Genomic DNA, 25,790 nt, shown 5'->3' on the forward strand with positions numbered 1-25,790 from the left:
CTTTGGAAGTCACCGGGCCTGCATTCTGGTCGAGGCAGGATTCACCCCTCAGCAACTGGTTGAGCTTGTTAGGTTACTCACCTCTCAGAGCCACGGTTTCCTTGTGTGCAAAACGGGAATACTACTACCATAGTGGCCAAGAAAACGTCCTCTCAGAACTTGCAGTGCAGAGCATAGCTGACCAATGGCCCTGCCCCAGCTGCTGAGCCCTAAAATCTATCCTCTGATCCTCATCCCCAGCTTGGTGCAGAGGCCAGTTTCCTAGGGCTGCCGCCAGCCCATGCCTAATGACAAGAAGCCTGTTCCTGGGGGATGCTGGACTCCCGGGACAGGGCAGCTTGGCTTAGGATCCCCCAAGGCCTTGCTGAACTTTCTTAGAGCTTCACTGTAGCATAAGATGCTTCCTTCCATTCAGCCTTTCCTCCTCACCTCTCTCCTTCACAAAGGCCACACCTGCATCCCAGGTCCAGCTTCCTGTCCAAGTGCCCTCATAAATCTCTGGCACAGTGCTCCCATCTGGCACTGCTTTGGGGGAACTGGGACAAACAGCCACAAGGCTGCTGTGGGTATTAAATAGGTGTGTGTAAGCACCTAGCCAAGGCCTAGCATATAGTTGATGTTCATTCAACTAATATTTCTCGAGTCCCCGCTGAGTGCGGACTTTAGCCTGGCTGCCTTGGGACATAGTGGTGAGCAAAGCAGATGAGAACATCAGGGCCACCTGCTTGAAGCCTCTTGCTGACCCCACTGAGCAGGGATAAAGTCTCAACTCTCCTATGGGACACAAGAGCCCTTGAAAGCCTGACCCCAAGGGGCCTCCACACCTCTCATCCTACACTGCACACCTGAGCCTAGAGTCAAAAGTAACTTCTTTCCTCCTACAAGCTTGCTTTTTCACCCTCAATGTCTGAACACAGCTTTTTCTTCTCCTCCAAATACTTCTTCCCTCCCTTGCACACACCCCTCACGTGACAAAACAAACCCTTACCCATCCCCCAAGGCCCAGTTCAACTGTGAGGTCCTAGGTCGCCGGGGCAGAGGTGTGGTAGGCACAGATCTCAGCACGCACCTCGTCAATGTTACATTGCGCCTTAATTGCGGTTCACAGTGTCCCCGCTAACTTGTGAGCTCGTCTAGAGCAGGCGCAGTGTCGTATGCATCCTGAATCCCCCGTGCTTGGCCCGCAGCTCGTATCTGGGGGGGGGGTAGAGCCGGGGAGGGCAGGCGATTTTCCGGGGTGGCCGCGGGGCCTGCGACGAGGGGGCGGGGGGCGCTGCCGGGCGGGGATCAGGGAGCCGCTGGCGCTGGGGGGCCGCCGGGACTGGCCGCGGGTCGCGCGGGCCGAATCGCGGCAGCCGCTGCGGGGCACATGACTGCGGGCTCAGCCTCCGCCCCGCCCGCTTCCCCGCGCAGTTGCCGGCTGTCGCCTCCCGGGGCTGCGGAGAGCCCGGCCGGCGAGCGTCCCCGCCCTGCGCGCTCCCTTTCCCTCGCGAGCTGCGCCACAAGGGCGTCGCGGCTGCCCCGGCCAGGGAAAGCGAAACCAAAGCGCGCCTTCCACTCCCCATCGGCCGGCCGGAGGCAGTGGGGCCGCGCTTGCCCGGCCGCGGAGCCGGGAGCCAGGCGCATCGGCCGGGCCGCAGGCGCCCGAGGGTCCCGGGTCTTCCGGCCGCTACTGCGGCGGCTGCGGCGGCGCCTCCCTCCCTCCCTGTTTCCCGTCCAGTCGCCGGCCGCCGGGCCCGTGAGCGGTGCGCGGAATGGGCAGGTGCTGCTTCTACGTGGTGGGGACGCTGTCTCTGCTTCTGCTGGTGACCAGTGTCACGCTGCTGGTGGCCAGAGTCTTCCAGAAGGCCGTGGACCAGACGATCGAGAAGGTGAGGCGTGGCCGGCTGTGTGTGTGTGCGTGCGCGCGCGCGTGTGTGTTGGGAGGACACTTCCAGCCCACCCTCCCTCTGCTAAACCTTGTGCAGGGAGGATCTGCACCCCGGCGAACCCTCTAGACTAGAGCCCTGCTCTCCTCCTTGTCTTCTTGGGGTGGGTTGGTAAGGGTTAAAGAAGGAGGAAAGGAATGAGAACGCTTCTGTTCCTTTTAGAATAATAAACGAGACTACGGATCTAGACTTTTAAAGAATTCACTTCTCTTCTCTTGTTTGCATCCCCGCCCACCCTGGGACCTCCCTACGCCCCAATTTCTGTTGGGCCCAAACTCATTTTCCTCCCACTTCATGAAGAAACAAAACTAAATGAAAGACCCCACAGGTGTGTTGGCTGCTTGCTGTGGCCTTGGAAGTGATGTGGGGTGGGATGCGAAGCGGGTGTGTGGTCTATTGTGTCCTTGCCTTCCTGGGCTGAGCCCACGCTTGGTAGCCAGGCCACGCCTTTGGGCTGGGTGACTTTCCAGTCCATCAGAGTCTGTGCTTACCGGCCGACTTAGATGTTTGATATCTTGTACCAGCAGTCTGTGTTGCTTCGTTTCACCGTGGATTCTTCCTCTTCTCAAACAGCCGTAAGCTTCAGGCAGAGATACATTTAGATCCTTAAAAGAATCTGAGCCCATCTCTTCCCCCTAGATGTGTATGCTGGAGAGCTGGTCATTTCAGATTTCTCCATCCTATGACTTCACCAGTAGTCATTTCTCCTGCCCTTTCACCTACACCCACCAACCTGTGTGGAAAGAGGAACCAGAGAGAGTTAATGGGATCGCTTTTTCCTTTAAAAAAAGATTATTGGAGCAGGCTTTCTTGTTAGCACCCATAACTGCATGCCTAATTTCTTCCACTGGTTGACACTTGCTGTTGGCCAGATAATAAAAGCCCCGGGCCTCCTCCAAGATTGATCACTGCACTCCCCGTTACCAAAATTGTTTCGTTCCAGGTGGCAAAAGACATATTCCTTTAATAGAGCCTTTTCTAAAGGCCATCAATTACTTGAAATCTGACGGTTAGAGGCAACTTTAAAAAAAATGCCACGGCAAAGCATAGTTTAATTTTTTTAAAGTTCACATTGCCAGTGGGAGACAAGACACTGTCTGAGCTGCTCAAAGGCCATTGTTTTCTCTGAGCACCCATGTTCAAAGAAAAAACTAAACTGAATCTCTCCACGCTTGTCCACCTGCAAATCCATGGCAAGATTGTTTAAGGATGTAACCTCTTGCTTGGGTGACTAGAGTTAAGCAATCCAGTTGCAGCCAATTGAATTTTCTTGTGTGGCTTTGAAAGGCTGTTTCAGGAGAGCCCTGTAGGTTGAGTGATCTCCGCCGTGCCTCAGATATTATCAGCCTTCTGATGCTCTGTGGGTGTACATTCATGGGCGGTGCGCAGGGAGGATGCCGGGCGGTGTGGGCTGTAAGGCAGCTTGGCTGGGACTTGAGTTGGTGTTGATATTTGGTAATTGGCTTTTAAAGGTGGTTTTCTCCATGAGGAATGGACTCTGATCTGACTGATAAATTATAGTACAGAGGAAGTGAACTTTCAGAATTGCCTCACCCTGTTAAGGAATATCGCACAATGTGGTATGTGAAACTAAACGACAGGGCTAGTTTCTGTGGACAGGTGTGGGAATATTGTAAGGCAACCAGAGGTCACGCATTACCATCATTACCATTCTGCTTTCCTGGATCACCTGTAGGATGGTAGCAAGAGGTGGCGGGAAAGAGTAAGGTCTCTGCAGGTCAATTCGTGGGCATGAATCCTGGCTCCCCTGTGTACTAGCTAGGTTACCTTTGGCTGGTGCTTAACCTTTCTTGATTTTAGGTTTTTCCATCTGTAAATGGGGATAATAACAACTCCCGTAGATAGAAGGACTATAAGAATCATTAGAGGAAATGAGTGTACTTTTCATGGGGTATAGTTAGTATGTATAGTTATTTGTAAATGATACCAGTTTTATTTTCGTTAGAAGGCACGTAAGCAAAGAAAAAATACATGAGATTTGAGGTCAGGCACCCTATGTTCAAATCCTAGCCCTGACATTTCCAAGCCTTTTGCCTCTGAGCAAGTTACTTCTCTGAGCCTCAATTTCATTCCTTGGAGAAGTGAGGATGTTAGCCATCTTGGGCACAGCGGTGCGTTTACCATGAAGGTCACGAAGCTCACGCTTTGGGTCCCTCGCTTGCACAGGCCCTTCCAAAGCCTTCTACCTAATTCTGTATCCAAAATGTTCTTTTCTTAAGGAGGGCCTCCACACCATGTACAAGCTTCACACAAACCCACGATCTGCCTCTGTGTGTGCTGTCGTGAGACCGAGTGAGGTAATCTGAGCACAGTCTCAGGCACGGAATAGGTGATCAGTTATGGCTGCCATCATTCTTTCCATTAATGTTGTTATGGAAAATTCATTCATAACTTGACTTTAATATACTTGTAATATAATCCACTCTGATACTCCCAGTTCTTAATTTTTTTCATTTGAAGACTGTGTCCTGTCTTGTCTACATCAAAAAGAGAAGAGAGAAAATCAGATGAGTAGGTTGGGTTAATTGTGAGAAGCTTAGTAACATAATTCCTATTAGAAGAATTTGTTTCATGTGATAATTATCTTTGATCCCACAGTAGCCAGGGGTGATTGAAGGGAGATTTTAATTTTGGCCATTGAATAGAGTGGAAGGAACCAAGACCGTTTGGTTCCATTCTTGGCTTGTTATATTATGCCTTGCATTGGGCAAGCCCTGTAATTGTTTCTCTTTACTTTTCTCAATTGCAGAAGAGGCAGAGTAATGCTTCCCTCCTTGGCCCACACCCACATCCTGGGGGATACTCTGAGCATTAACCAGGCCTCCTCTGTCGTGCATTTTAACCTCCCTGAAGACAGAGCTTTGCAGAGACCTAGCAACCTCTTTTCCTCCCTAGAACCTGGAAGGGCAGGATTTTAACGTGACATTTCATCTGGTAACCCTGCTAATTGTTCTGACACCTAGTGTAGTGCCTGGTACATGGTAGGTAGCTAAAAAGCCTGCTGCCTCACTTTTGATCATTTTACTTGAAAGAACAGTGTCGTAAGAATCAGCAGAGCTTGGTTAAAACTCCTTTTTCTGTCACTAACAAATACTTGGATTAAACTGGACAAGCCAAGTAGCAAAGTATTGAACCTCTCAAACCCTTAGGTTCCTCATCTTGAAAATGGGGGTAATAAGAATGCCTACCTTTGGGTTGGGGCAAGAATGAAATAAAAGGATTGATGGAAAGCATATAGCACAGTCCCTCCCAAGCACCTGACTTTGTTATTGTAATTTGTATAGGCAACATATTTGTACAGACAACAGTAAACATTTGTTATTGTTTCCAGCTATTCGTTTCTCATCTAGGAACTGAAGCTTATGTAGTAAAGTTCCTTCTAGCTTCAAATTTCTGAGATTCTATGACACAGGCATACGACCTGTGCTTGAGAACAACTCTGCAGCTCAGGATATTAAATTTGCCTTTAGGCTTGTTGACAGTTTAAACATCTCCCAGAAATTAGGACACAGAGCTGGCCAAAGTCAGGGCTGGCTAATAAGAGATGGGCTGGCAAGGGAAGCAGTGAGAGGGCAAGAGACTGTTGACACTTTGCTTCCTATTCACAGACCAAGGAAGAACGATAGCCTTAGGTCTCAGCGACGAGACAAACGGGACAGATTCCCTTACCCTTTGCCAGAACCTGAGGCTCTGGGCAGGTACCAGCTGGCCTCCATCGGGAGCCAAAGCAACTTTGGAGTTGTTCTAGTGCCCCAAGAAATAAAATATAATCACTGATAATTTAACCAAGTAACATTGATTGGTGAATATGTGGGGTCTTTTTTAAAGTCAAATGAGTAAAACATCTTCGTTGTTGTTTATGTAAAGACAATCAAGTATATGTAATCTTAAAGGGCTCCTTCTTGCCCAGCTACCTCATCTCCTTAGCTGTCTCTTTTCAGAGTTAAGAAGACATAGAATCTTAGATTAAGAAAAAAACCTTAGGCATCACTTAATCTGTTATTTTCTAGTCAAGGAAACTGAGACTGTGTCAATTTTGAAATGGATGGTGGTGGGTATCGAATTACCTTTACACCTATGTGGCACTGGATACGTTGCCTGTGACAGTTCTGGCTTATTGACACCTGTTATCCCGGAGCAGTTACTAGCACCTTCTTTCCTTTCAAAAGATTCGTGGTGACAGAAAATTCTACCCTCACATATCACATTGTCCTCCACTTCTTGGCATTAAAGAGGGGCAATGCTCTCTGAGGAAACGAGGCACCCTCACGCGAGCTCAGGAAAGAGCTAGCCGTAGGGGCTTCCCTGGTGGCGCGGTGGTTGAGAGTCCGCCTGCCGATGCAGGGGACACGGGTTCGTGCCCCGGTCCGGGAAGATCCCACATGCCGCGGAGCGGCTGGGCCGGTGAGCCATGGCCGCTGAGCCTGTGCGTCCGGAGCTTGTGCTCCGCAACGGGAGAGGCCACAACAGTGAGAGGCCCGCGTACCGCAAAAAAAAATAAAAAGAGCTAGCCGGCTTTTTATAAAGCCGGAAGAGGAAGCTCATAGAAATCGAAGGGTAAGAACCATAGCACAGTCAGGCCTCCTGCCAATCCAGTAGAAACTGGAAAGTCAGCAGGACCAGGCACGCTCTGTGTCTCCCACGCGTTCCTCTGCTTTCCCCACCAACCAGCTTCCTCTGTTTCCTCTGGCCCAGGCTGTTTCCTCATCTGGACCTTCCCCAGCCCTGACCCTATATGACTCTTCAGCTGCTGAGCCTCCCATGAACATGCTTCATCTCTCAGTTCCTTCTTTCCAGATTCGTGATGGAGTCATGTAATTGGCTCAGCACAAGCAGAAACCATAGATCTGTAAACAGAGGCCGTATCCTTGCCAGATTCTTGAACTCATAAGCAAATTATCCAACTCCTCCCTGGCTTTTAGAAACATGATCTGGTGACATCAAAATCATATTATGTTTCTTTCAGCTGTTACTAATTCATGGTGACCGTGCGTGCATTCATTACTAATGGTTAAGACAATGGAGTAAACCAGTAGTTCTCAGTGTTGTCCCTAGACTCTAGGGAACCACATCAGAATCACCTATGGAAATTTAAAAAATAGAGACCCCACCAGCCCTGCTGAATCAGAGTCCTTAGGAACAGCACCCAGGTCAAAGAGCTAACCATGAAGTCTGTGACTGGTTTGGATGGTGATTGTGTTAACCCATGTCTTCACTCCTTGACATGGCAATTCTTTTTTTTTTTTTTTTAACTTTGTATTTTATTCTTTATTTTTGTTTATTTTTCTGGTAAAAAGAAATACATGCCATTGTAAAAAGTCAGACAATAAAAATTAATAAAAGAAAGATTACCACTGTTACATATATTGTTGATTAATCCACATTTTTTCATTGTGCATATATAGTAATACATATACTTTACAGAAATGGGGTGCTTCTACTTATTTTTAATTTATTTTTAATTTGCTGTATTTATTTTTAATTTCAACTGGTATGACTAACATATAAAAGAGTTGATAATTCTAGTTGGGGCCATTACTCTTAGTAATTACTATTATTCTGCACGTTTACATTAAAGGAGATATCTTTAGGGAGGGAGGGGAAGGTTCTAGATTGTGAGAATCGTTTTTGTTTTCTTGTTGAATAAAGTACAAGATTTCATTGTCAGGCCGCAGTGAAGGGGCCATGTGTTCTGCCAGACACTTGCTTGTTTCCCAGGGAGGAATCGGCAGGTGGGATTATAAGACCATTAATGAAAACACAGGATGTTGGCCAAGTGACTGGGCATTAATGGCCTATATCATCAAGATATATACTCTATATACATGATACATTACATGAAGCGACTGTTTTTTTTTATCAAAGCTGGTAACTAGTCAGAAGCAACCGAGGAAAATAAAGGCTACTTTCAGTGTTTGCTCTCTATATCCAAAAGCAGTTTTAGGTATATTCTTTGGCAGTCATCTGTTTATTTAGCAAATATCAATATTTAATGAGTGTGAACCATTTGTGAGGCGGTGTGCTAAGAGCTATGGATACAATAGTAAATGAGACACAGTCCTTACTCTTATGGAATTTATGACCTAATTCAGACTTTTGGGGCTCAGACCCTTTTATTCTCTTAACAATTATTGAAGACCCCAAAGAACCTATATTTCTGTGGGTTATATCTATTGATATTTACAATATTAGAAATGAAAACGGATACATTTTTAAAACACAAGAATACACAAACACATATTCCGTTAGCTGTCAGAGCGATGACATCATTACAAGCTGTGTGACCTCTAGAAAGCTCCTCTGTATGCTCCTGAAAGAATGAGAGTGAAAAAGGAAGATTATGTCTTAGTATTATTAAGGAAATAGTTTTGACCTTGGGGAACCCCCTGAGAGGGTCTTGGGGACCCCCAGAGGTCCTCAGACCACCCTTCGAGAACTACTGATCTGGTTTTCATATAATTAATTTTGTTGATTTTTAGAATAATTTAAAAAATAACATAATGTCTCTGCTTTACTTCTGTAAGGTCAGTTTGGAAGCTATATTATTAATGTTTTCAAACCACCAGGATTTTGTTTAGTTTGTTATTGGGTTGGCCAAAATGTTCATTTGGTTAGTGAATGTTCAATAAAGTTCTTGGTGAAAATGAAAAATGTGTCTTTTATGTTTACTTAAAACCGAACGAACTTTTTGGCCAATTCAATGTATATTCATATGTCCTTTTCGTTTCATTAGTCCAGTGTGAAGGACAGTAGTTTGGGCCATTGGTGATGCAGGTTCAGCAAATCTCCTGTCTTTTCCTGCATGTGAAACAAACTAGACTAGAACATAAGCAGCTCCATAATTGAATTCCTTGATAATTCCCCTCTAGCCTCAGCCCTGCCAGGGATTTTCTATTCATATGACACAATTTAGTATTTAAAGCTAGCCTGAAAGCTCTCTTTGAAGGTAGGGGTCCTGCCTTATGTAGCTTTGTATCCTCTTCCCAACCTGCTGAATGAATGTCATACAAAATAGATGGTCAGGGCTTCCCTGGTGGCTCAGTGGTTGAGAGTCCGCCTGCCGATGCAGGGGATGCGGGTTCGTGCCCCGGTCCGGGAAGATCCCACATGTCGCGGAGCGGTTAGGCCAGTGAGCCATGACCGCTGAGCCTGCGCGTCCAGAGCCTGTGCTCCGCAACGGGAGAGGCCACAGCAGTGAGAGGCCCGCGTACCGCAATAAAAAAAAAAAAGATGGTCGTTAAACATTGCGTGGATGAATGGAAGAACGAAAACTTAACATCTTCAGGATTATTTTGTTTGTATATTGTTATTTAGCTTCACATTTTTGTTCCGCTCTGTAGGCCAGTGGTCACGTTTTCCTCACTAACAGTTTATACCTTTAAAATCTGGAAAATTCACCAAATAATCCAGCTTTCCAGCTTCTCCGGAAACATGTAGCTGTTTTGCAGTGCTGACCCTATCACAGTCCTGTGTGGCAGCAGCCTGGGCAGAATAGAGGCTGCTAACCTCCCTCCCTGTTCCCACCACGGTCACACCCCTGTTGTCCCCTGACTGCAAGGCTCAGTGAGGATGCCCTTTGTCACGGTGCTTGCTCTGCTGTCTTTCATAGAGTAGAGAAATATCTGTTTGTGTTTGATGCTCTTTACCAAAAGAAGGAAAATGAAAGATAGCCTGTGTTTAACAAAATGTGTTTAAAATGGGAGAGGGCATATTTCTGTGTAGAAGTGAGTATTATTGCTGGGATTTGGCTTGCAAATATGTACAAACCTGTACCTGCTTCACTCATTGACCTTCCCCACAGGGCTCCTTTGGCATCTGAGTTTTATACTCTTTCTAGAGAAAGCAAGGCAGAATGCCATTGTTATGGGAATGTAATCATTACTCTTGCAAGTCCCATTTTAAGGATATTACTTTTAATACTATATCTCTGATAATCCACAGTAATGGAGGGAAGAGGAGACATAGAACATTACTTATTTCATCTTTGAGAGATATAATCACAACCAAACAGGTTGTAAAAGAATGACTGGCTCCACAGGTTATACACAGAACCCAGCATGATTGTCACGGCCACACTTCTTATTTATTCACATCTTAAAATACTTTCTCTCATCCACTCCTTCAGCCTCTTCCCCCCAACACCCCGCTGGCTGGAATCCACATATATTTCCCCAATTTTCACCTGGTCCTTTTGATTAAGTTTCTGTCTGGTGGCTGCTTTTTCTTTAGGCTGGCAGTTCTCAACCTTGGTTTCACATTTGTAATTACCAGGAAGGGTTTAAAAAGTCCTCTAGTGTGTATTTTGTAGCAGGAGCTTTTTCAGGATAACTGTTCCACCTTCTTGTCTTGTATGTAATTTTTTTTTTAAGGGTCAAGGTTTTTTTTTATATAAATTATTTATTTGTTTATTTTGGGCTGCATTAGGTCTTTGTTGCTGCGCGCGGCCTTTCCCTAGTTGTGGCGAGCGGGGGCTTCTCTTCATTGCGGTGGCTCTAGCCCAGGCTCGGAGCATGGGCTCTAGGCGCGTGGTCTTCAGTAATTGTGGCTCACGGGCTCAGTCGTTGTGGCTCGTGGGCTCTAGAGTGCAGGCTCAGTAGTTGTGGCACACGGGCTTAGTTATTCTCTGGCATGTGAGATCTTCCCGGACCAGGGCTTGAACCCGTGTCCCCTGCATCGGCAGACGGATTCTTAACCACTGAGCCACCAGGGAAGCCCCCCTTGTATGTCATTTTATAGACAGAGTAGCAGCTTACACATAGACTAACATTTGAACCTCAACTGTCAGATCTCATTAGCTGAAATCGTTGGAGTTGCAATTAAAGCAAAATTAGTTCAACAACAGTGACATTAAAAAAAAAAAAGCCAAGGCATTTGTTCTTGAGTTAAAATAAGGTCAGAGAATAAGGGTAAAATGTTAATGGCAGTGTATTTCTTTTCCCTCAACAGAGAATTTTAAAAGGTAAATAGTGCAAATTACATACATTAATTACTTACATTAATTAATTAATAAGAGTCTGCATTGGGTTTGCTTAATTTCAGGGAGAAATTTTTTAAATAATGCAAACCAACTGGTGTTTTGATATATGGTGAGTTTTATTAATCTGGAACCCAATGAGAATCATCCACATGTTATTAGATCAGGCTCTCAAAGTTGGTCTGCATCATCTCTGGGTGAATTTAGACGGTGTAGATGGCAACATGGATGCTGAGTTTGTGTTTAATTATTAAGTAGCACTTTGTTGAACTAAAAGAACAACCAGCAGTGCTCTTGAAGGCTGAAAGTTTCGTTTAAAGTATTACTTACTCCCATCAAGCCTAATGCAATTCCCTGAGTGCTTATTTTTATCATCTGGACGTGGCTTATACCAGCATAGCTGGTTCAGCAGCCATCCTTGTGCTGCCTTCCAGAAAGAGCTCTGTCAGGCTGGCTTGGTTGTGTTGTATCTTGTGGCTGTACCAACTCATGTCAGCTCTCAGCAGAAGCAGCTAATCCAGCCCATATCTGGGGGAAGGTGGGCAGTTGAGTGTTGCTGGTGCTTAAAGGACCTGTCAGCGGATGACAGAGGATGGCAGGTGATGGGCTGCGTCAGGTCAAGAGCCTCAGACTTTATCCTGTGAGCAGTAGGGAGAGTGTCTGTCCTGATAGAACTCTCTGGAAGCTGATGTGGATAATAGCTTTGAAAGGGCCAGGGCTGGACAGAAGGAGACCAGTTAGGAGACTACCTGTTACCTAATTACCTATTAGGAGACTAGCTAATACTGAACAGTATTGTCTCAGTCCACGCCAGTGATGAAATAGGCACAGGAATAGAAGTGGAGAAGAGGAGGAGGTAAACTCAACAGGACTGAGTGATTGATTAGGGGAGACGATCATGAGTCCCTTGTTTGGTCCCGTTGACGTTGAGCAGCCTGTGAGGTATCCAGATGGGGATTTTAGGATGGATCCATACAGTTGAAATGATCCAAATAATTTCAGGCATAAGCCCCTCTTTGGGCCCTGCACTGTTACATACAGGTCAATTTTGTGTCCTTAGCTAAATGTCTTCTTGAAACAGGGCCTATGCTTGTTGGGCATAGAGAAAGCTCTCATTATATACATATTGGCTAATTAACTGAAAGGTAAGGTTTTCAGTCCAAATGATTAACTTGGCTGTTGACATGACAGATTGACCATGTAACTTGATCATCTTTCCAATACCTCTTTTGATGGTAGTGCCACCACATTATGCCTGGAACAATCCATCGTGTTCTGCAGTATCCAAAGTCACATTGTAAAACTGACTTGGGACCTTACACTGATGGTTAATTTAGCATTAAGTGGAAAACTCTGCTGGTTACAGGGTTGGCTAGTGGCCCAAGGAAGGTCTCGGAGCCCAAGTGATGGTTTCTCTACAGCTTCACGGTCTTTCTGGGGGAGGTTGCCAGATAAAATACAGGATGTCTAGTTAAACTTGAATTTCAGATAAACTACAAATAATATTTTAGTGAGTATGTCTGTGCAATATTTTGATTCATTTCAATTTATCAGTTGTTAGCATCCTCCTATATAGACGTCATCTCTCTCTCATACACTTTTTCTTGAATTATTTTAATGCAAGTTGCAGATATTACAGCACTTTGCCCCTGAATCCTTCAGCATTGCATCCTAAGAATTAAAGCATTTTTGACATGGCCTATGCAATATTTGGGACCTCCGTGGGCATCCTTTGTTTTTATTCACTAAATCTGGCAGCTCTACCCTGAGGGTGCGATGGTGAGGCAGCTGCTAGAGTGGCCAAGCATGGGCTTTGCAAACCCACAGACCTAGACTTGGTGGGATTTCACTTGACTTACTGGCTCTGTGAGTTTGGGAAAGCCGGTGCCAACATTTCCTTATCTGCAAAATGGGAATTCTTACCTTGCAGGGCCAGCGTAAGGCTTAGAGATCCTGTCCATAAAGCCCTAGCACAGCACCTGATTCCTGGAGACTTCCAGTAAGCAGCATTTTAGCAATGATAATCGTCCTTCTCTGAGCTGAATGTCAGGGAAGGAGATAAAAATAAAGAAGCAACTGTTTTAGAAATGTTGGCAGCTGCATTTATAAACTCCCCTCTGTTCTCTCATTCCCCTTCCCTACTTAATGTGTACACACACACACACACACACACACACACACACACACACACACATGCACACGCACCACCCCACACCATCCACTCTGGGACTTACAGTGGGTTCCGTGACAGCCGTTTAGCAGGGGAAGAAAAGAGACATGTTAAAGGTACAGGAAAAACCAACACTCTTGAGAGCATGATTTGAATGGAGTCAAAGGTGGTCTGAGACTTGTTTGAGTGTTGACTCAGCCAAGAGTAACCAGGGAGAGGCCAGTGATGGGGGTGGAGGAGAATCCTGGGTTGTCACAACACCTGCTGTCACTGTGGCTCTAGCAAGCTGTCAGGGATTGTTCCTGTTAGTAGGTTTTCATTTGCTTTGTTTAGCGAAGGACTGCAGTCTACCAAATGTTTATTTCTATCCCGGAACTTCGTCATCCACTTGAAACTTGGAGGAACAAGTTCACATCAGACTGTCATGAGAACAGCTAGTCTTACCCTCCCTTCTGGGAAAGATTTTGCCTTCCTTCTTTCTGGGAACTCTTCCCCTTGTCTTTGGACTTTTTTGGCTAAGCTGGATACAAACCAGGCAAGATAAACTTGGGCAGTTAACCGTCTGTTCACTCACACTGACTGGCTCTTTTGGGGTTCATAATTCTGAGATGATTTTCTTCGCTCTAATAAATAAACGAGGTTGCAAATCCTTTTTTTTAAATTGAAGTATAGTTGATTTACAATATTGTGTTAGATTCAGGTGTACAGCAGATTGATTCAGTATTATATATATATACACACACACATATATATATCTATATTCTTTTTTCAGTTCTTTTCCATTATAGTTTATTACAAAATATTGACTATAGTTCCCTGTGCTATACAGTAAATCCTTGTTGTTTATCTATTTTATATATAGTAGTGTACATCTACTAATCCCATACTTCCAATTTATCCCTTCCCACTCCGCCTTCCCCTTTGGTAACCATAAATTTGTTTCTATGTTTGTGAGTCTGTTTCTGTTTTGTAAATAAGTTCATTTGTACTACTTTTTAGATTCCACGTATAAGTGAAATCATATAATATTTATCTTTCTCGGACTTATTTCGCTTAGTGTAATAATCTCAATCTCTAGGTCCATGCATGTTGCCGCAGCAAGCCCTTTCTCACTGTGAAGTTCTTCACACACTGTGACGCTTGTCAGGAAAAGCTGGCGAGGAACACAGAGTGTTACATCAACCGTCCTGACAATAACAGGAAAAGAAATACTCTACAGCCCAGTGTGGCGGGTGGAGGCCCTTGGCGCTTGTGAGGGAGAACTGACCACAGCTGAGGAGGCATCGGCCTTACCTCTGTTTTGCAAGGACAGAGGAAAAGCTAGATGAAGCTGATTCTCTGTATCTGCTCCTTCTGCCTTGCCTTGGGGCCTGTTAATACATTTTGTAGAATCTGAGTTTCTTTCTTAGATTTTCACTTACAAAAAAAATGATAAGGGAACAGTTATTTTTTCTGCTTACAGAATTAGTTTACTTCTGTTGTAAAAAAAAGTCCAAACAATGCAGAGAAACATCACAGAGAGAATGCAAGACCCTTCATAATCCTGTTGCATAGAGATAAAGGCTATTAGACGTTTAGTGTGGCGGCTTAGTGATTTTGAGGGTAACTAAAAGATTGAAATTGTAAAATTATCTATATATCACCCCCCTGGTTTCATGTTTGCATTTTATCTGCTAGTCTTGTCCACACTTATGCATATTTTACATTGCCTGCTTTTACCATTTAACATAGATTATGAACATGTTCCTTAGGTCTTTGTAGTTTTTATCATTCTAGTTGCTTTCTACTCCAGCCTGTGAATTATCATAATTCACTAAGTCATTCTTGTCCTGTTCGACATTTTGGTTATTTCTGATTTTATACTAATTCCTTGCTGTTTCAACCTAAACTGAATTTTATGTAGGGCCGGAAGAGAGAATCATGACTAAAGACTTTTTTCCCCCCCTCTTTCATTGTTTAACATTTGTTGGGTTGTCTATATTTGAGCAGACTCCTGGAAGCGACATGATTCCTTTTTTTTCTTTAGACTAAGTCCTGAAACCCTCTCATCCCCAACCTGAAGATGGTAATAGTCAAGATCGCAGTCGCCATTTACTGAGTGTTTTGAGCATGGCCTGCGATAAGCGCTCTGCTGAATCTTCATTTCATCCTTGCAACAATCTTAGCCAAACCCTCCTTCCCACGTATGCCAGTGTAACCTTCTGAAACACCTCTTGCCTGTGTCAATGCAAAATAGGCAACGTGGCACGATAGTTAGGAGTGTCAAATAAAAAACAAATCTGATTGTAAAGGGGAAAAGACTTTGCAGTAGGGGCAAGGGGACTTGCATTAGGGAGAACCTCTGTGTGGTCTGCAGGGCCTCAAGGCTTAGCCAAAAGGGTTTTCCTTTTATAGGGAGGAGTTCATGGGGTTGGGAAGGAGGGAAACCTAGCCAAAGTTTGGTTAACAAACATTTTTCCCCCCAGCTTTATTGAGGTATGATTGACAAATAAAAATTGTATATATTGCAGGTGTACAATGGGATGCTTGATAGGCACCGTGAAATGATTACTGCAATCAAGCTAATTAATATATCCATAACCTCACGGAGTTAATTCTTTGTGTGTGTGGTGAGAACACTTGAGATCTACTGTCTTAGCAACTTTCAAGTGTACAATACAGTGTTATTAACTATGGTCACCGTGCTGTACCGGCATTTCACTCCCATTGATCAGTGGGGTCAAGCTGCTCAGCTAATCATGAGGAGGCAAAAAATGGAAATCTGGAGGATCAGTGCCTAGCCTTGTCTTAGGTAAACAAGAGAGACATCTGTGAATCTAACTCACATGGGGAAGGGTGTTTCTTTGCAGTCAACCATTTCCCGGAACACGGAAGCAGAGATTCCCGAACCATTACTGTTTTCCAGGGGCATGAGGCTCCGGTCAAATTCAGCCTTGCCAGGAGCACAGGTTTGCAGTGAGTCCTGGGGTGGGAGGCTGGCTGCACCCTCTGCTAGCAAACCTCAGGCATTCACCTAACCTCTTTGAGCTCTGGTCTCCTGAGGTGTAAAATGGGGACGATGATTTCCCTCTTGTGGACTATTAAGGGGATTAGATGAGATAAAGTGGCAACATAATGCCTGGCTCTTGATAGTATTCTGCAGCTCAGAAACCTTCTATTCCCCCTCCTTATATATCATATAAAATCTAGACTCCTGGGACCCCCACCTACCTCTCTAAATCAATCTCCCTACTCCCTAGAAAACCCACACCCAGTCCCATCTAATACCGTCCCTCCTCTGTATCTTTTACTGTCTCATTCTCCACATCCACTCTTTCTGATTAAGCAGAGGGCTCCAGGAGAGATGGACATGGAACAGGCAGGGAGGAAGGGCTCGCTCTGTCCGGCCACACAGGATAGTCGAATCAACCCCAGCTATCCGTAAGAAGCCCACCCCCATGACCTCCTCTGCTTGCCCAGTTTTTATTCATTCTTCCTCGCTCACTTTAAGCACTACCTGTCTCCATCTCAGTTCGTAGAATCCATTGTCTGAACACCACGGAGACCATTGCCTGGTATACTCATTGACCATTTATTACGGGCTACTTTCCATTGTTGATTATCTTGCATGTGTGAATCACCATCCCCCAAATAGAGGGTAAACTCCTGGAACACAGAAACCACATCTGTGTTGCCGGGTATCTCCTACCTGCAATGTCTGGCACAGACTGTGTTTGGATGATTTGCATGTATAGTTCTACACTTTGCAAGAAAACCGTGGGTATAGGACTGCTTTAAATAGTTGTTAGGAAAAGGGATCACAGAGACACACAGATTTTTCTTTCCACCCACAAAAGGAACTGGCTGCACTTAGCTCTTTGGCGTGCTGGATTACCGATAAGACACACAAACTAATAGGTGCTAGATCTATGTGTTTCTGATTCTAGTGAATCTGTATCTGAATTGCTTTCTCTGTATCTGAATGTGGCTGAAATGCCTAGGGGACAACCACTTCCTCTGGGTACCCTTTAAAGGCTCCTTGGACTTGTAGCTGTCGAGCTGCTGTTATAGGGCCTTGACTGTGGCTTTGTCTTTGACTGATCACGCCTTTCTTCTGCTCTTCTCTGGTTGTCTCACATCAATTTCTTCTCTCCCAGCATCTTATAAGCAAAGTTGACGGAAAATAGAGTTTTCTAGTACTATATTTAGTTGATTGAACCAGTATTTCTCCAAAACCTGCATTGTCCTTGAGGAGTGGGGAGGAGTAAAGAAAAAAAAAAAAAACCCCTACTCTTTTTTTGTAGGTCAGCACCTTCTGTTTTGAGTAGCCAACTATTAACCTAATATGTTCCAATATAGTAGCTGCACTTTCCTTCTCATTTTTGGTTGCTAATATCACTGCTTCATGTCGATTCCAGCTAACCTCAATTTTTAGAAGATGTTTTCTGTCCTGAGCACTTTTTTTCCTAAGAAATTCCTATGTAATGTGTTATAGGGTTCAAAGGAACGGATGATCCATCCAGTTAAGGGGAGGGTACTCAAGGAATTCGTGGAGGAGGAGAAATTATTGCCCTGCCTTTTTCTGGAAATTTCTGGATAAGAAAGGTTCTTTTTTTTTTAATGTATGTATGTATGTATTTATTTATTTATTATTTGGTTGCACTGGGTCTTAGTTGCGGCAAGTTGGGTCCTTAGTTGTGGCATGCGAACTCTTAACTGCAGCATGCGTGTGGGATCTAGTTCCCTGACCAGGGATTGAACCCAGGCCCCCTGCATTGGGAGCATGGAGTCTTAACCACTGTGCCACCAGGGAAGTCCCAAAAAAGAGACTCATTTTAATGAAATCAGATGACTTTGAAGGTATCTGTGGGCCTTCAAAATCCTCTAGAAGACAAATAATTATTATTTATGTGTTACACTTCTCATAGTTAACATACTAGTTTTAGGTAGGTTATATTCATGTTACTGAGCTGTTTCTACGTGCTGTGTGTATACCTTATACCAGAGAAACTCTACCATATAACTTGTATAACTAAAATGTGTAGTAGGTTTATACCCATTTTATTAAAATGTTGTATGCTGAGGTGGGGTGGGAGAGTGGAGGAAAGGGGCACTGGGTTCCAGACCCAGTTCTGACATGAAGCAGCTGTACAACCTTGACCACAGGCCCTTCCTTACCCTGCCAGGGCCTCTGGGTTCCATCTGGTAAGCCTCTCCAGGTATGCTGCCCTCTCTCTCCGGGCCCGACTCTCTCCCTTGTTCCTCCCCAGATAGCTAAGACTCCTGTTTAGAAGATAAGATAAAAGACCACGAAACTCTTTTAAAAAACTGCCTAAGATGATCGGTTAGCCTGCTCTATGGCCAGGGCAGGGAGAGAGTAATGTGTGCAGGGGCAGGCGGGGAGGGCTTCACAAAGGAGAGAGTCTGAGCTGGACCCGGAGTTTGGAGGAAAGGGGTTTCGTGGTTTGTCTTTAAATTTTTCTATCTCAACAATCTGATCTCAACTCAGTAAATCAGTACTGACAGTAAAGGCCAAGAATATTTCAGTAATGTGTTGTTTGGCTAGAAATCTGATTAGATGTTCCGAACTGATGCCAAACCACAAAGAGTCCCCAGTTCTATGACACGGCTGACTCATGGATGTGAACTGACTTCCAGCCCTCCAGATGACTGTTTTTGCTTTGACAAGCTTAGGTTTTCTGCATCCATTTATTCCGGTTCCACTTTGTTTTTCCCTGCAGAGATTCTTGGGATATTTTCCATTGAATGATAGAGTTATATCATCAAGTTCCCTTGCAACATTGCTTCTATTAAATTGGAGGCCTGGACTACTAAAAATTGGCATCCTGTTGTGTTCTGTGTCACAGGATGTTTTAGCATGTGATTTCTGTCATGTTTTGAAGCCGTCCCTCTGTTGATTGTCATTCAAATCCTCACCGCTAGAGGAGTGACGGGTGATGTCAGGGGATGCTTCTCTTGTAATCTAGTTACTGTTTTACTAGTGGCCCTACATTGTCTTTATCAGCAGATCCCATTTTCCTCTTTTAAAAATTTTTCTCAGTGTTAATTTTCTTTATTCATTATAAAAATTTGGAAAATACAAAATCTCATCCAGGAGAAAATAACAATGACCCAAATTCCAACATGCAGAGTTAGTCACTGTTTGAATTCTGGTTTATTTATTCTGTCTATGCTTTTATCCTTTTTGAGTACTTCAGTAATCTTAACTTTAAAAATGCAGTTTCTCTTTATTAACAAGTTAACTACTAGATATTAGCTTTCTGTCTATTAACTTTGGGTGCTGTATTAATCAGGCTTCTCTTGCAATGCTGGATAACAAACAACCCCCAAATCTCAGTGGCTTATAATAGTAACATATACTCCGTACTCCTTACGGCCAGGTTGGCTGCAATTTGAGCTTAGCTGGGTCAGCCGACTTAGGCTGGACTCCTGGCTTCATGTCTGGTCTACACATTACTATTTTCGGGCCTTGGCTGAAGGATCACCAACTACCTGGGACAGGGCAACAGAGGGTGGCTGGTGGAAACTTGCCATGCCTCTTAAGGCCTCAGCTCGAAGTTGGCGCTTTGCCATTCCACTCACATTCTGTTAATCAAATCAAGTCACTTGCCACACCTGAGGTCTGTAGGGTGGGAAGGATTCTCCTTCCATAGAGGGGCCGTGGTGTGTTAGTTTGCGGGAGCTGCCATAACAAATACCACAGACTGGGTGACTTGAACAACAGAAATTTATTGTCTCACAGTGTTCTGGGTGCTAGAAGTCTGATATCAAGGTGTCAACAGGGTTGATTTCTTCTGAGGCCTCAGTCATGTTGGATGACAGCCCACCCTAATGACTTCATTTAACCTTTAATTTCTCTTTAAAGACCCTACCTCCAAATACAGTCACATTCTGAGGTACTAGGGGTTAGGACTTCAATATATGAATTTTTTTTTGGGGGGGGTGGCAGGGACACAATTTAGACCATAATCCATGGTAAGGGTGGGAAACAAAGGAAGGACTGTAGACAAAGAATACCCTAAGCACTTAACCTCAGTGTGGCTTAGCTTTCTCACCATTAAAACAGGGATATGCAAACCTATGTTAGGGGTTTGTTGGGGATTAGATGAGAAAATGCGTGTGAAGCCCCTGGTGGTGAAAGTGGTAGAGCTGGGTGTGGTTCTACCTCAAATGGAAGAACCAAAGTAACCTTCTGGGGCCTCTCTTCCTGGTCTCTCACATGGGCGAGCTGGGAGTGCATGGAGCTTCTCAGAGTGGCCTGACTTCCACGGAAGCTGTCCGATCAGTAGACTCTTTGTGACAAAGCAAATAAGGCCTTTCGGGTACTCAGACTGTGGCCTTGGTTTTGGGGACACCATGTTTCCACCCATGAGCTATGGCTCTAGCATCCTTTCTTTACCACAGATATTTATAGAAAACCTGTTATGGCTTCTGAGGGCTGTGGGCTTCATATTGGCGTAAGGCATGTCCCTGCTCCCAAGGGACAGCAGCTGAATGCCTGTGGAAAAAATAAGTGAGCTGGGAGGTCAAAGGACAGGGTGTCCCTCGTTCTGCCTCTGTGTTCAAAGCCAACTGCCTTACACTACGTAAATCCCCTTTTGGTTTTCTCCCCTAGAATATTGTGTTAAGGAATGGCTCGGAGACCTTTGAGTCCTGGAGGAAGCCCCCTCTGCCTGTGCACACCCAGTTCTATTTCTTCAATGTCACCAATCCAGAGGAGGTCCTCAGAGGGGAGACCCCTCGGTTGGAAGAAGTGGGGCCCTACACCTACAGGTGAGTCCCGACCCCCTCCCTACCATACCAGCGAGAAAATGGAGCGACCCCCTGCTGTAGCCTGAGCCCCCGTCTCTTCCCACGAGCATCCTCTGTGTGCTGCGTGGGGGGCACATGTTCCGGCTACAGTTGTCTGAAATGCTGCTGGTGTTTGGCACACGTGTGTCAGTGGCTTTGTGGACCTGGCCAGACTCAGCCTGTTACGTTTAGAAACGCAGCTGCTTCCTCCTAAGGTGGCAGAATGTGGCTACTGAGCGACGGAGAGCTGCCCTCCACTCCCTACCCTTTTAAGGTCGTCCTGCGATTTTCTTTGGTGACTTTTAGGGTCTTTTCCTATTTCTCTCCGCCACATCCCTAGTTTTAGACCAGTTCCTAGAATTCATTGTTGGTCTGGAGACAGTACTTTCTGTCTCTTCTTTTTCTTTTTTTTTTAACTGAGGTATAGTTGACTTACAATATTGTGTTACTTTCTGCTGTACAACAAAGTGATGCAGTTATACACATGTATGTACATTCTTTTTTTATATTCTTTTCCATTATGGTTTATCATGGGACAGTGAATATAGTTCTCTTTGCTACACAGTAGGACCTTGTTGTTTTTCTGTCTCTTCTTCACTCCTTTTCCCACTCCTCCAGAGTACAGGAGATAACCAGGTGGTAGGGTGGGTTAGAGTCTTTGGCAGTGACCATCAATTCCAAACGCTGGGGGAGTTAGTAGCATTGCTTTAATCATTTTTTGGAAAAGATTAATAGAGGGAGATGCTGGGGGATCTTATGGTCAAAGTATTTTCCCCACTGTTGCCGTATCCCCGCAACCCGCTAGGACAGTACACTGCCCCACATGCCTCTTTCCAACAAAGTTTCTCCTTACCAAGTTTAAAAAACAAATAGTAGAGGAAGCAGACAGCGAGATCTTTCTTCTTCAGAACTGCTGCATGGTAAAAATGCCTCACAATTCTGTCGTAACCGATTGCTCAATAAATGGTCGCCCCCTGATTCATTTACTGTGCGTCAGCACTGTCTCAGCGCTGGACTTGAGAGATAAAAATCCCGATCCCTGCCTCAGGTGCTCATGGTTTGACTCTGGAGTCGAATGACCTGTTGTGAACCTCACCTCTGCCACTTACTAGTCCTCTGAGCCTCAGTTTCCTTATCTGTAAAGTGGGGATAAAAATAGGACATCCACCATGGGATTGTTATGAGGACTAAGTGAGTCAAGTATGTATAAAGTGCTTAGACTACTGCCTGGCACAGAATTAACGCTAATTAAGTGTTTGATGTTATTATTAGTCTTAGGGGATTGTCTTGGTCCCTTCTGTGGAAATCAGTACCCAGAATTGTAAAGATGAGCTTTATCATTATATAGGAGAATTTTAAAAGATAAACAACACTTGGGTCCTCATTTTCAAAAGCGTTTTTATACCTTTAAAACCTCGAGAAACTCCAGGTACTGGGTAGAACCAGGCCTGCATTTGAGTCTGTCCAGCTTCGTGACAATTAGAAGTTGAGCCAGAATTAGGCTCTGAGCGTCCTGTTTGTTTATTTTGCCGTTTTAACCATTTTTATGGTGATTAAAAAAAAAAAACCCACATAAGATGTACCATCTTGGGCTTCCCTGGTGACGCAGTGGTTAAGAATCCACCTGCGAATGCAGGGGACACGGGTTCAAGCCCTGGTCCGGGAAGATCCCACATGCTGCGGAGCCACTAAGCCCGTGTGCCACAACTACTGAGTCTGCGAGCCACAACTACTGAAGCTCGCACGCCTAGAGCCTGTGCTCTGCAACAAGAGAAGCCACCGCAATGAGAAGCCTGTGCACTGCAACAAAGAGTATCCTCCACTCTCCACAACTAGAGAAAGCCCGCGTGCAGCAGCGAAGACCCAATGCAGCCAAAAATAAAAGAATAAATAAATTAATTAATTTAAAAAAAATTATTAAGAAAAAAAAGATGTACCATCTTTACCATTTTTAAGTGCAGTTCAGTAGTGTTAAATATATTCACATTGTTGGAAAACAGACCTCCAGAACTTTTTCATCTTGCAGATCTGAAACTGTATAGCCATTAAATAACTCTTCTTTTCTCCCCACCCTGGGCCCCTAAGAACCAACATTCTACTTTGTTTCTATGAATTTGATTGCTGTAGATATCTCATATAAGTGGAATCATACAGTATTTGTCTTTTTCTGGTTTTGTTTTGTAACTAAATTCCTTCCGGCGAGACGGATGACTTCCTCCCTGCAAGGATAAACTCACCTGAGAACTAAAGAAAACCCCCAACAAACAGTCTTCCCTCTGGGTCTCCTGGGCCTGTTCCTGTCATCATTATCTTCATTGAGAAAAAGACATGGGTTCTAACCATAACCTGAGGAAACCCAGTGTTCCATGAAGACATCTTCTGGGCCATTGTGTCTGCTGCCTTAATATGCTGTTGTAGATGTGGTCATGGGAATAAATAAATCCTAGAAATAAAATAGCGTCCAACTGTTACCATTACTTCCTGCATGTTCCCATCTTAGAGGGACCTAAACTGACTCCTTAGGGAAGCCTGAGAACATCTCACAAGGGTCCTTAACCCTTGATTCATGGATCCCTAAGGGGTCATGGATAGAATTCCAGGTGGTCTGTGACTTGGGGGGAAAAATTACAGTTCATTTTCACTAACCACTCACTAAAATTTAGCATTTCCTTTGAGTATAAATGTAGGCAACAGATCACAGCAGTGTTAGCAGTACCGTGGCTTCACCACTAATGGAAACACAGATATCGTTGTGTCTCATGATAGCGGTTGCTCAAAATATCATTCATGTTCATAAATACTTAAAAATTACAGTAATTGTGGACTTCCCTGGTGGCGCAGTGGTTAAGAATCCGCCTGCCAGTGCAGGAGACACGGGTTCCAGCCCTGGTCCAGGATCCCACATGCCGTGGAGCAACTAAGCCCGTGTGCCACAACTACTGAGCCTGTGCTCTAGAGCCCACGAGCCACAACTACTGAGCCCATGTGCTGCAACTACTGAAGCCTGCGCGCCTAGAGCCCGTGCTCCGCAAGAGAAGCCACCTCAATGAGAAGCCCATGCACCACAACAAAGAGTAGCCCCCGCTCGCCTCAGCTAGAGAAAGCCTGTGTGCAGCAACGAAGACCCAACGCAGGCAAAAAAAAAAAAAAAAAATTACAGTAGCTGTTAGACCTGCTGCTACGTTTTATTTAAAATGTCAGTAAAGAAACACACATATTGCCATATCACAGATTTTTACAGTGACACCTGTATTTCAGTCATTGGTTTCCTTTGTAATCCTGGATATTTTATTTTCTGTATGTAAAGACATTTATCTGAGAAAGGATCTACCAGGCTGCCACAGGGCCCAAGGCACAGCGAAGGTAAGAATCCCAAGAGCAGATCCTGTAGGTTGGAAGGCAGATTGGTCACTCACTGATATTTCATTTTTGCTCCATGAGTTTTCCTGCCTCCGGTTTTCACCCTGCCCTGGTCTCTCCCATTTCACTGCCACAGTGATTTTCCAAAGCACACAGCTGACGTTTCCTTTCCTTCTCTGCTCAGGGTCCTAGTGACTCTCCCTGTGTGATGTTCAAGGCCTGAGCACCCCAGCTTCTTCTGTATATATAGCCTCTTTGTTTGATTTTAATTTAATTTTTTGGCACTCTCAACCTAGAATTTTATTCTCTAACCAGAGCTAATTCTATGCTATAATCAGAACTGTCCAATAGAAATTTAATATGAGTTTCAACTTAAAAAAAAAAAAAACAGGGCTTCCCTGGTGGCGCAGTGATTGGGAGTCCGCCTGCCGATGCAGGGGACGCGGGTTTGTGCCCCGGTCCGGGAAGATCCCACATGCCGCGGAGCGGCTGGGCCCGTGAGCCATGGCCGCTGAGCCTGCGCGTCCGGAGCCTGAGCTCCGCGGCGGGAGAGGCCACAGCAGTGAGAGGCCCGCGTACCACACACACACACACAAAAACGTGCAACATAAGAGCTGTGAGTTGAGTTTATTCTGTGTCTTACGGAGGACTATAGCCTAAGAGACAGCCTCTCAGCTCTGAGAAACTGTTCTAAAGAGGTAAAGAAGGGGAACTTCCCTGGCAGTCCAGTGGCTAAGACTCCACACTTCCAATGCAGGGGACACGGGTTGGATCCCTGGTCAGGGAACTAAGATCACATGCCACTAGGTGCAGCAAAAAAAAAGAAAAGAGGTAAGGAAGGAGTCAGAATATATATGAATTTTTTTGCAGGAAAAAGAAACGTAGTCAAAACATAAAAAGATTACTTCTAATCACAAAAACAGATATCTCAAGTTAATGATTTTAGTGCTTTTCTATGTATGAGAAGATGCAAGAATCTGAGGTCATTGAAATATTTCCTTAGGTATGTACCTTAATTATCTAGGGGCTGGTATCCAAAGCACAAAATGCTTCCTGTTTTTCTCCATCCTGAATTCCCCTCAGGCTCAGTTTTGGTAGGCAACTGCAAGAGCTAATGGCTTGATCCTATAGAACTAAAAGGGCAAGCAACATTTTTTTGTTGTTTACAGTGCCCCACGTTGGTCATAAATTTGACCAAGGCTTGGGAAGCATTTCGTGACCAATTTGTCCCACAGCCCTAGGAATGCTTATTCCTAGGTCAGGCAAGGATCTTAGTGATAGGCCATTCATATGCTATATCTGGCTTAGGCCCTATTAACCTAAACAACCTAAAATCCTCTGGATCTTCTGTTTTACTACTCTATTATGATCCAGGAAATGTTTTCCCCTTGTTGTTTCTTCCCATATTTAAAGTTGCACCATTACAATTAACTTTATCTGTATATATGTGATACATATGTGATCATATATATATGTGTGATCAATTGCCTCAAGATATTTAGCCATCATTAATTTTGTTGGAGGCCTGGTTACACATCAGGTAATG

At 44.6% G+C, this 25,790-nt stretch overlaps 1 protein-coding gene across 1 annotated transcript in view; it reads left to right on the forward strand.

Moving 5' to 3' along the window:
- Nucleotides 1-1,399: 1,399 nt before the first annotated feature.
- The window catches only part of SCARB2 (scavenger receptor class B member 2), a 72,594-nt gene continuing 48,203 nt past the window's right edge, over nucleotides 1,400-25,790 (forward strand). Inside the window, exons 1-2 of the mRNA XM_029234692.1 lie at nucleotides 1,400-1,871; nucleotides 20,709-20,866. Of these exons, the coding sequence (XP_029090525.1) occupies nucleotides 1,755-1,871; nucleotides 20,709-20,866 (275 nt within the window). The 5' untranslated portion in view covers nucleotides 1,400-1,754. The remainder of the gene's footprint in view (nucleotides 1,872-20,708; nucleotides 20,867-25,790) is intronic.

Source organism: Monodon monoceros, unplaced genomic scaffold (genome assembly GCF_005190385.1).
Source record: "Monodon monoceros isolate NGI ecotype Baffin Bay Population unplaced genomic scaffold, NGI_Narwhal_1 Super_Scaffold_20, whole genome shotgun sequence".
NCBI lineage: Eukaryota > Metazoa > Chordata > Mammalia > Artiodactyla > Monodontidae > Monodon > Monodon monoceros.